Here is a 12,561-nt window from a genome sequence, read left to right as displayed (position 1 = left end):
ACATAGTGATCCACAGTACATAGTGATCATAGTGATCCACAGTACATAGTGATCAACAGTACATAGTGAACCACAGTACATAGTGATCATAGTGAACCACAGTACATAGTGATCATAGTGATTCACAGTACATGTTGATCCACAGTACATAGTGAACCACAGTACATAGTGTCCACAGTACATAGTGAACCACAGTACATAGTGATCATATTGCCCACAGTACATAGTGATCCACAGTACATAGTGATCCACAGTACATAGTGATCATAGTGATCCACAGTACATAGTGAACCACAGTACATAGTGTCCACAGTACATAGTGAACCACAGTACATAGTGATCCACAGTACATAGTGATCATAGTGATCCACAGTACATAGTGATCAACAGTACATAGTGATCCACAGTACATAGTGATCATAGTGAACCACAGTACATAGTGATCCACAGTACATACATAGTGTTCACCAGTACATAGTGATCATAGTGATTCACAGTACATGTTGATCCACAGTACATAGTGAACCACAGTACATAGTGATCCACAGTANCCATTATTGAGAGTTTTAAAGTCTTTGTAATAATTTGTAACATGTATTGAAGAATTAGATAAAGTGCAAAATATACTGATCAGATATTAAATATGTATATCAAGTACCTACCTAGTGATCCATAGTATATAGTGATCATAGTGATCCACAATACAAAGTGATCCACAGTACATAGTGATCCACAGTACATAGTGATCATAGTGATCCACAGTACATACATAGTGTTCAACAGTACATAGTGAACCACAGTACATAGTGATCATAGTGATTCACAGGACATAGTGATCCACAGTACATAGTGATCCACAGTACATACTGAACCACAGTACATAGTGATCCACAGTACATAGTGATCATTGTGATCCACAGAACATAGTGAACCACAGTACATACTGAACCACAGTACATAGTGAACCACAGTACATAGTGATCATAGTGATTCACAGTACATAGTGATCATAGTGATCCACAGTACATAGTGATCAACAGTACATACTGAACCACAGTACATAGTGATCCACAGTACATAGTGATCATTGTGATCCACAGAACATAGTGAACCACAGTACATACTGAACCACAGTACATAGTGAACCACAGTACATAGTGATCCACAGTACATAGTGATCATAGTGATCCACAGTACATAGTGATCCACAGTACATAGTGAACCACAGTACATAGTGATCATAGTGATTCACAGTACATAGTGATCATAGTGATCCACAGTACATAGTGATCAACAGTACATACTGAACCACAGTACATAGTGATCCACAGTACATAGTGATCATTGTGATCCACAGAACATAGTGAACCACAGTACATACTGAACCACAGTACATAGTGAACCACAGTACATAGTGATCCACAGTACATAGTGATCATAGTGATCCACAGTACATAGTGATCCACAGTACATAGTGAACCACAGTACATAGTGATCATACTGATCCACAGTACATAGTGATCCACAGTACATAGTGATTCACAGTACATAGTGATCCACAGTACATAGTGATCATTGTGATCCACAGTACAAAGTGATCATATTGATCATAGTGATCATAGTGATCCACAATACAAAGTGATCATAGTGATCCACAGTACATAGTGATCCACAGTACATAGTGATCTACAGTACATAGTAATCAACAGTACATAGTGATCATAGTGATCCACAGTACATAGTGATCATAGTGATCCACAGTACATAGTGAACCATAGTATATAGTGATCATAGTGATTCATGGTACATACTGATCCACAGTACATAGTGCACCACAGTACATAGTGATCCACAGTACATAGTGATCATTGTGATTCACAGTACATAGTGATCCACAGTACATAGTGATCCACAGTACATAGTGATCCACAGTACATAGTGATCCACAGTACATAGTGATCATAGTGATCCTCAGTACATAGTGATCATTGTGATCCACAGTACATATTGATTCACAGTACATAGTGATCCACAGTTCATAGTGAACTACAGTACATAGTGATCCACAGTACATAGTGATCCACAGTACATAGTGATCATAGTGATCCACAGTACATAGTGATCATAGTGATCCACAGTACATAGTGATCATAGTGATCCACAGTACATAGTGATCAAAGTGATCCACAGTACATAGTGATCAACAGTACATAGTGATCCACAGTACATAGTGATCATAGTGATCCACAGTACATAGTGATCATAGTGATCCACAGTACATAGTGATCCTCAGTACATAGTGATCATAGTGATCCACAGTACATAGTGAACTACAGTACATAGTGATCATAGTGATCCACAGAACATAGTGATCCTAAGTACATAGTGATCCTCAGTACATAGTGATCATAGTGATCCTCAGTACATAATGATCATAGTGATCCACAGTACATATTGATTCACAGTACATAGTGATCATAGTGATCCACAGAACATAGTGATCCACAGTACATAGTGATCCTCAGTACATAGTGATCATAGTGATCCTCAGTACATAATGATCATAGTGATCCACAGTACATATTGATTCACAGTACATAATGATCATATTGATCCACAGAACATAGTGAACTACATAGTGATCCACAGTACATATTGATTCACAGTACATAATGATCATAGTGATCCACAGTACATATTGATTCACAGTACATAATGATCATAGTGATCCACAGTACATAGTGAACTACATAGTGATCCACAGTATTAGTTTACAGATGAACCAGTCTCCAGCACTGTTATAGATGTGAACTGACACGTTGTCAGATGGTTTTATACATAAGTTTCTTTTAATCATGACACTTTATATTCAATTCTACACAACAAAACCTAAATGTAGCTGAGTTCTTGTTTAAACTTGTTAGTACATTATCCAGAGTAGTTCTTCTTGTATTATAATGTGATTCCACTTGTTATGCACTTATCAGGAGATGAGTCCCAAGACCCAAGAGTGTTTGCCACAGAAATCAGCACCAGCAGAACGGTTCCAGAAACCACAGACATCAGCGAAATTACAGCTGAAGAATTACACAACAAATTGAATCTACAAAATACTTCCAGCAATGCCAAAACTGAGAATGTACAGTGGAGAGACACTGATACAGACATAGGAGTAATTAGTGAAGAGAGTCCAGTGCTGTCCAGACCACAGACAGCTGGTAGTGGACAGGGTCAGTCTCCGACAGCTGACAACAATGTCCAAACACAATCACGGCCACATACTGCTGGAAGTGATCAACTCCAGTCCAGACCTCAGACAGCCAGTAAGTCTGTACGCTTTGCTGAAGATCCCACCAAAGAAAAAAAGGGACAAAAATCAGGGAAAGACACATGTAAACCTAGTGACCTAAGTAACGGTGACAACAGGGATGATGACTCAGATGACCAAGGTCGTCCTAGTAGTAGGGATAAAGGTCAGAGATCAGGTCAGGGTGAAATCAGGTTAATTTCAGCTGGAAATGCAGGACGGAGTTCAGCAGAAAGTGACAAACGAACCTCTTCATCAAAGAGTGACAATCAAGGGAAACAACAAAGTTTGAAATGTTTGCAAAGCGATAGACTTGAAAATAAAGAGAAGACAACTGTTAAGCAAACAGTGTGTTTAAGATATGAGAGGAGTAAAGATTTCAAGAAACCCTCCACCCTTCAGATACAGGCGGTGGGACATGGAGGGCAAGTTCATACACTTATTTGTCCAGAGAGTCCCACTAGCAGAAGTAGGTCACCAAGTCCTCAAAGAAGGGGTCATAGGTCACCGAGTCCACAGAACAGAGGTCATAGGTCACCTAGTCCACAGCACATAGGTCCAGGGTTACCAACCAATCAGAAAAATACAAAGCAATCTAAACACAACAAGAGTAACCGACTTATAAGACCATCATCAGCCAATATGTCAGCAAGGCAACAGACGACATTCAGGGCACAAAAATCCAGTAATACGAAAGTTTGTTTTGAAGAGGACCGACCCCAACACAAATCTATATTTGTTGAAAATGAGGATGGCGATGAGTTGTATGTAGGGATCCGGGAAGACCAGGCTCTCACCTTTGAGGACATTGAGGCTGAGCTGAGGGCACTACAGGAGGACATTCAGGACAGACGTGTAGCTGAGGAACACAGGGATGTACTACAGGACGACAGCAGTGATGACAGCACTGTTGTGGAGGACAGGATCGACGAATCAGATCATTATTTACTAGGACTGAGCCAGTCAGAAGAGGATCTACTGGCTGATGTAAGGAGTGAGGATCCTGTGGATGACATCCAGCAGGATTGCTGGGGAGACTTGTCCGGTTTGTTAGCTATTTATAGGAGGAAGTGTATGGAGGTTAGTGAGAACTGTGGGGAAATCAGTGGCAAGCTGACCACTCCTCGTAAACCAAAGGTCAAACGACGACCTTACAGTGCCGGCAGTACCTCCTTATATCGCAAAGATAGTTGTCAGTCTGTGTACACAGTGGACAGTGGTAAGGGGGAGAGCTCAGGGGTGGTCACAACAGACGGAAGTGTCGTTGGTCTGTCTCACGCTACTTCTAATCTCACTCTGGACAGTGGACTCAGTTTAGCTGATAGTGATGCAAGGTCAAGGGTCAATGACCAGTCCAAGCTGGACAGTATAACACTGGTGCAGGACTCTCGTGAAACGGACGGTGAAGCAGTGTCCAGGGGAGGAGATTCCTGTGTGACAGGAGGAACTGTGCCTCCACTGGAGCTCCACACCAAACAACAGGTGGAGCCACTGGAGCTCCCCACCAAACAACAGGTGGAGCCACTGGAGCTCCCCACCAAACAACAGGTGGAGCCACTGGAGCTCCACACCAACCAACAGGTGGAGCCACTGGAGCTCCACACCAACCAACAGGTGGAGCCACTGGAGCTCCACACCAAACAACAGGTGGAGCCACTGGAACTCCTCACCAAACAACAGGTGGAGCCACTGGAACTCCACACCAAACAAGCACCACAGGTGGAGCCACTGGAAGCTGAGCTTGTGGTAGAGGATGTTGATGAAGACCGAACAATAGTGGACACCAAGGCACTGCTGGAGATAGTGTGTGAGGAACTAACCACTCATCAAAAGAAACTAGTATGTGGAATACATTTATTGTTAGACATGACAAACGTTCATTTTCTGGTACACACTAATACACGACTGGTTGTTTTGTTACACTGTAATAGAATATCCACTGAATTCCATTGGTTATCAGCTATATGAAGGGTCTATACTGTGATCCCACACAGTAAATATAAACACACAGACTGTAAATATAAAATCAAACGCTATAAGTAATAACACTCAGTGATTGAGGGTGTCACTTTCCAAGTTTGCCTGTCACATAATTAACTTCGGATAAATAATGGTTTTCTTTGATTATATAAGTTTAAATTATTAAAAAATTGTTATACAAATGTATTTTTTACGCTGTGACTGGGTAAACAAGGACATCTCTCTAGATTTTCTTATTTTTTTAATTACTCTTATTTTTTGCCTTTTATGTGATTTATTTACTTTTAAATGTTGATAGCTTTATCTGGACCGTATGTCACATGTAAACCTTCCTAAAATCCTTTAAAATATCAATAAATCTTCAGTTTTGGCTCTAACAAAGTAATTAGAGGCTTCAGAATAACACAAATGATTCATTACTATGTTATATGCTATATAATTTATGTTTTAAATGTCTCACGAATTTCTCACGAATTCAGAGATAAAATCTCACTATTTTTGACCAAATCTCACTAAAAATAATCACTGATCTCACTATTTTGCACTGGAAAGTTATGGCATGTATGGCTGTCACTGTGACATGGCTCATCTGAAGTTTTTGAATTATAAATCCCCCTCAACTAGACAGGTGATGTAATAAGGTCATATTATATGATTGTTTGTTTTTTTAGCAGCAGGATGCAGAAATGCCACTAATACCTAAAGTGTAAGTGTTTAATATGCTCAGCTTAAATCAAGTGTTAAGTATTAGCCCACAGATCTTTATGTTCAGTGTAATAATGTTTAGAATTCAATATGCAGTATGCTTAACATGTGTTTATTTGTGATGTTCAATTTGTAAGTTATTATAGGTATATAAATTTGAGGAGTGTGATAAGCCGCTTGTATTGGCCATGTTTTGCCGTTGAGCATGGTCCATAAATCAAGATGAAGGGGTTCATAGACTCTTGCACATCTATGACCAAGTATTAAACAAAGCGTAGCTGAATTGAGTCATTTTGGTATATATAATTACCAATTATTGAGTGTACGTTTACAGTGTAGCCGAATTGACATCGATTTTGTGGACAACTCGTACACATTTTACACCTTTGTGTACACACGCTTCACTGGTTATTTGTGTGATGAAAGTGACAGTGTACATACCGTACTAGTCATCGATATGTCACATGGAAAATCTTATTGGTTGTGTAAACAGAACTTTTCATAAAAAAAATATAAATGAAGGATGCTTCCATGTGGGCCAAATAGATGAAAGATAGCTGAATCTGTCAAAGACTACTCAATGATTACAAATGAAGGGTTTTGACCTAATAAGGCATGGCCAAGAGAATTCAGCTTTGTTTAGCTGAAGGGTTTAGCTTTCCTTGAGAGCAGACGGAAATGGAACATATCAGTTTAACTTCCTCTCTATGTTGATTTAAAATCCCAAGATGTCTGCAGTGCACTGCATTCTTACTTCTTCTTAATTTCCATCAGGCTGATTTTTCAAAACTTCATACAAGCGGTCCTCTCATGGTCCTGCTGTAATTCTTTTAACCAATCTAAATTCAAAAACTGCCACCAGTTCTCTGCAGGCTGAGACATTTTGAACTTCTCAACACCCACTAGGCCAATGGTAACAAAGCTTGATCTGAATAATGTTGGTTCTGGTTCTTAATAAGTACTGCTATTTCTTAGTTAATATGAAGTTCAAATGTTGTAATGTTGTAATATAATTAGATATAGCAATGAAACTGGGGACAATACAGGCCCAACAGACCACTTGTTTGGAATAATGTAACATTTACAAGTAAATACTGTACATTTCAGGGAGCCTGTACCTCCAAAGGAAGATCTCGAGATTGTAGCTGAGGTGAAGACTTTAAACAAACAGAAGTAAGTTATTATTTTGTTAATCAGACCGAGGCCATGTTAATCACTACAACACCTACACCCTCTAAACCACTACATCAGCTACACTCTCTAAACCACTACTACATCTACACCCTCTAAACCACTACTACAGCTATACCCTCTAAACCACTACAACAGCTATACCCTCTAAACCACTACTACAGCTATACCCTCTAAACTGCTACTACAGCTACACCCTCTAAACCACTACAACAGCTACACCCTCTAAACCACTACTACAGCTACACCCTCTAAACCACTACTGCAGCTATACCCTCTAAACTGCTACTACAGCTACACCCTCTAAACCACTACAACAGCTACACCCTCTAAACCACTACTACAGCTACACCCTCTAAACCACTACTGCAGCTACACCCTCTAAACCACTACAACAGCTACACCCTCTAAACCACTACTACAGCTACACCCTCTAAACCACTACAACAGCTACACCCTCTAAACCACTACTACAGCTACACCCTCTAAACCACTACTACAGCTACACCCTCTAAACCACTACTACAGCTACACCCTCTAAACCACTACTACAGCTACACCCTCTAAACCACTACTACAGCTACACCCTCTAAACCACTACTACAGCTACACCCTCTAAACCACTACTACAGCTACACCCTCTAAACCACTACTACAGCTACACCCTCTAAACCACTACTACAGCTACACCCTCTAAACCACTACAACAGCTATACCCTCTAAACCACTACTACAGCCACACCCTCTAAACCACTACTACATCTACACCCTCTAAACCACTACAAAAGCTACACACTCTAAACCACTACTACAGCTACACCCTCTAAACCACTACTACACCTACACCCTCTAAACCACTACAACAGCTATACCCTCTAAACCACTACTACAGCCACACCCTCTAAACCACTACTACATCTACACCCTCTAAACCACTACTACAGCTATACCCTCTAAACCACTACTACAGCTACACCCTCTAAACCACTACTACACCTACACCCTCTAAACCACTACTACACCTACACCTCCTAAACTCTGTCTTCATATGACCCTGATTGTTGTGAGAATGTTTAAACCTGATCAAAAAAAAGTCTACGCCACTACATCATGAGCTATTCCTTCTAAACCTCTACACCCTGTATATATAGAAAGAAGAAGGCACCACGAAGCGGCCCTATTGCCCCGTTTGCTCCAGTTTGTTTTGAGATCAATGCCAGACCACCAAAGGGATACCTGTATTACTTTGCCTATGGTACAGAGATGAGCATATCAAGGTAAGGTTTGTTGTCTAAATATCTTAATCATCATAAAATATTGAAGGCAAAATTATTTTTTTGCCATATATTTCCTTATACTAGCTATATACAAACAGCAATTCCAAGAATATTTATCATCTAAAATACTAATTTGTTTTTGTGATGATGTTACATTGCTTGAAGTCCATAGCTTGACGTGCTGTATAACCTTGACTTGCTGTATAAACTTGATGTGCTGTATAACCTTGACTTGCTGTCATTATAACCTTGACGTGCTGTATAACCTTGATGTGCTGTATAACCTTGACTTGCTGTATAACCTTGACTTGCTGTATAACCTTAACTTGCTGTCACTATAACCTTGACGTGCTGTATAACCTTGACTTGCTGTATAACCTTGACGTGATGTATAACCTTGACTTGCTGTCACTATAACCTTGACTTGCTGAATAACCTTGACTTGCTGTATAACCTTGACTTGCTGTATCACCTTGTTTTTGCTATAATTCATTGCAGTGTTATAAATCCTTGTGTTGTAATTATGACTCCTTTTCCCACTCCCTTGCTACAAGTCACAAGTCCTTGTCTCACTTTAATTCTTGCTTTTGACATTTGTCATTACCTTCTATAGGTCATTGTTTTACTAGAAGGCTTCGGCTGACTATTGTCTTGTTATTTGATTGCTGTATGCCTCTGCTGTGTTACAGGCTTACCACCTACATTAGGAGGGAGCCACAGTGTTACTATTTCATTGTCTTGTTATTTGATTGCTGTATGCCTCTGCTGTGTTACAGGCTTACCACCTACATTAGGAGGGAGCCACAGCGTTACTATTTCATTGTCTTGTTATTTGATTGCTGTATGCCTCTGCTGTGTTACAGGCTTACCACCTACATTAGGAGGGAGCCACAGCGTTACTATTTCATTGTCTTGTTATTTGATTGCTGTATGCCTCTGCTGTGTTACAGGCTTACCACCTACATTAGGAGGGAGCCACAGCGTTACTATTTCATTGTCTTGTTATTTGATTGCTGTATGACTCTGCTGTGTTACAGGCTTACCACCTACATTAGGAGGGAGCCACAGCGTTACTATTTCATTGTCTTGTTATTTGATTGCTGTATGACTCTGCTGTGTTACAGGCTTACCACCTACATTAGGAGGGAGCCACAGCGTTACTATTTCATTGTCTTGTTATTTGATTGCTGTATGACTCTGCTGTGTTACAGGCTTACCACCTATATTAGGAGGGAGCCACAGCGTTACTATTTCATTGTCTTGTTATTTGATTGCTGTATGACTCTGCTGTGTTACAGGCTTACCACCTACATTAGGAGGGAGCCACAGCGTTACTATTTCATTGTCTTGTTATTTGATTGCTGTATGACTCTGCTGTGTTACAGGCTTACCACCTATATTAAGAGGGAGCCACAGCGTTACTGGGGACTCCTGTTCGGTTTCCAGCTGGTATTCAATAAGAAAGGTAAACTAACAATTGCAATACCACGTCTGGATAACAGGCTCAAGTTTGTAACAAAGTAATTAATATAGTTAATGAGATACATAGGGTAAAAGTCAAACTTAAAAGTCTGTAGCTATTTCTGTAATCTGTGCTGACATTGACATTATATCAGTTGACCTAGACCCAGTATTAATCTGTCCTGACCTTGTAGTCTATGACCTTGTACTTACAGGTGCTGACTTAGAGGCGGGAGGCTTTGCCAACATAGAGTTTAATCCCTACAGCTCTGTGGAGGGGTGTGTCTACCCAATTACACAGCAGGAACTGCTTCTACTGGACAAGCATGTCGGCTATCCTGAGGTAACTATACATATTACATACAGGTAACTATACATACCAATTACATACAGGTAACATTACATCCAGATTACATACAGGTAACTATGCATACCAATTACATACAGGTAACTTTACATACATATTACGTACAGGTAACTATACATACAGATTACATACAGGTAACTATACATACCGATTACATACAGGTAACGTTACATACAGATTAAATACAGATAACTTTACATACAGGTAACTTTACCTACAGATAACTATACATACAGATTACCTACAGATAACTATACATACAGATTACATACAGGTAACTTAACATACAGATTACATACAGGTAACTATACATACAGATTACAGACAAGTAACTATACATACAGTTAGAATTACGCCCAAGTATCCACTTTTTGTGGCACGAACGCAGGACGCACGCTCCCCGAACGGAGACGAGCCGCTTTACGACCGCAGGACGAACCCGGTGCAAACGCAAGCCTACCGATAGTACCGGTGTTACCGATTGGGCCTAACGCTGCTAGTAAAGCCGATAAAGTGCTTAATTATACCTCGCCGCTATCGACTGATAAACTGATACCTGGCCGATAGCGGCGGATCGAACGAATGAACTATGCAGCCGCTTTCACGGGACGGAACTAGTAGTAATCGTCTGGATAACCGAACCACTCAAATACACCTGTACTTACCACCCACAAGATATATTTAAGTACGTAACTAAACTAATAAAGCCGTGTTATTTGAATAATGTCGGATCAGTCTAAAAATAACATTTCTCTTATTCTTATGATTAAAATGTTAGTCAATGATACGAATTCTACAACATATATTTGTTTGAATAGGCGGTAGTTTAATCTACGTTATAACTGAATGACCACAAATGTATAGGTATACCTAGACACTTACGACACGATTTAAATTCAAATACATGATTGCTAGCGAATTGTAACCATAATCACGGAATCACGTACTCCGTGCCAATATTCACGGAAGAATTGTCCTACCACATTTTTTATTTTTTTTAATATCGTAAATATGCCTGTTTGTTACATGAAATACCATAATATATTAGCAATGAATTAAGGCCAGATTTTGTAAGTGATAATCGTTCTGATGTGTATGTCCAACGGCATGTTACGAATTTCAATCGTTCAAAAAATGTCCCACCTGAGTGAACGCCATTTTGTAGGTCATGGAATTGACTGATCAACAAACCGTACTGATCCGGACCGAACATAGAAAATTGTATTCTTTGTTTAGAAGGTTACGGACCGCCTCATTTTTGTTAATAAGTCACTTCCATGATCTAGAAAATGGCGATCGCTCAGGTGGGAATCTTTTTGAACGATTCCAATTCGAGGACTGCTGGCGGAATTCAGCAGCTGTTGGTAATAATAAGAGCAGATTTGGATCAATAAATAATCCATGTATCGATGTATGTGAGGTATGTGTTGTGCCATAGTAGATTTTTGTTGTCAGCATCTCAATTAAATATCTCCGATACCAAACGGTTTCGGACAATTTTACGTTTTCATAAATATATTAATTAGTGTGCTCTGGTCACAAACCAGACGTCTATCTGTCAAACTGTCTTAGTCTGATGTCAGAGGCGGCAGAAACTCAGAACTAATAGCATGGTATACAGAACATTGATATTCATCTAAAAAGTTGGTTAAACAGACACAGATACATATAGTTTATAATTCATTAAACGTGGGATAACCCTGTTACCTGCGGCTATTGTTATTTTGAAGGTAAAGTTAAGTCACAGGGACCCGGCTACAGTTGGTTTGTTATGACCTATCCTGCTGTGTAAAGAGTAATTAATATCTCTCGAAATAAATGCCACCCTCCTTCCAGCAGCACCCGAGAACAGATTTAAGCGTCTCAAGTCGCAAGGACGTCTTTTGCCGGTGTATCTAATTTCTACCATCAAATCGTATAAATTAGATGTATCTCAACCATCACCCGGGAGAATGATTACTCTGACATATCAGAGTTAAGTCAAAACAAACATTATTGTAACTAACTCGCGGGTCAGTATAGTTTATAGTCTGTTTTTATACGTCTCTGATTGGTTTATGAGACTGAAGTACAATGTCTGCTTTACATATAGTTTTAATTTAATTCAAGTATTGGACAGGGAAAGTATAAAGACGACCACTTTGCACGGGTGTGTGTCGCTTCTGGTATATAATAATGAAAAAAGAAGATGAGTAACACGTACATACCCTTTTCATTATGCATCGGAAACGTATGGTTGGTTTTTCTATCTGTATGCGTTATGTATTTTTTTT

At 39.6% G+C, this 12,561-nt stretch overlaps 1 protein-coding gene across 6 annotated transcripts in view; it reads left to right on the top strand.

Moving 5' to 3' along the window:
• Positions 1 to 12,561, top strand: part of LOC110454007 — a 54,371-nt gene that overhangs the window by 25,183 nt on the left and 16,627 nt on the right. For 4 of the 6 annotated variants that reach the window (XR_002463332.1, XM_021503291.1, XM_021503289.1 and 1 more), the window contains 6 exons: positions 2,988 to 5,146; positions 5,959 to 5,993; positions 7,100 to 7,165; positions 8,335 to 8,460; positions 9,846 to 9,925; positions 10,137 to 10,264. Coding sequence is in view for 5 of the 6 variants with exons in the window: in XM_021503291.1 (XP_021358966.1) it covers positions 2,988 to 5,146; positions 5,959 to 5,993; positions 7,100 to 7,165; positions 8,335 to 8,460; positions 9,846 to 9,925; positions 10,137 to 10,264 (2,594 nt within the window). In the remaining variant the exon portion in view is untranslated. The remainder of the gene's footprint in view (positions 1 to 2,987; positions 5,147 to 5,958; positions 5,994 to 7,099; positions 7,166 to 8,334; positions 8,461 to 9,845; positions 9,926 to 10,136; positions 10,265 to 12,561) is intronic. The other 2 variants (XM_021503292.1, XM_021503290.1) reach the window with 2 other exon arrangements.

This window comes from Mizuhopecten yessoensis, unplaced genomic scaffold (assembly GCF_002113885.1).
Source record: "Mizuhopecten yessoensis strain PY_sf001 unplaced genomic scaffold, ASM211388v2 scaffold7621, whole genome shotgun sequence".
NCBI lineage: Eukaryota > Metazoa > Mollusca > Bivalvia > Pectinida > Pectinidae > Mizuhopecten > Mizuhopecten yessoensis.
This window is presented reverse-complemented; position numbering and strand designations above follow the sequence as displayed.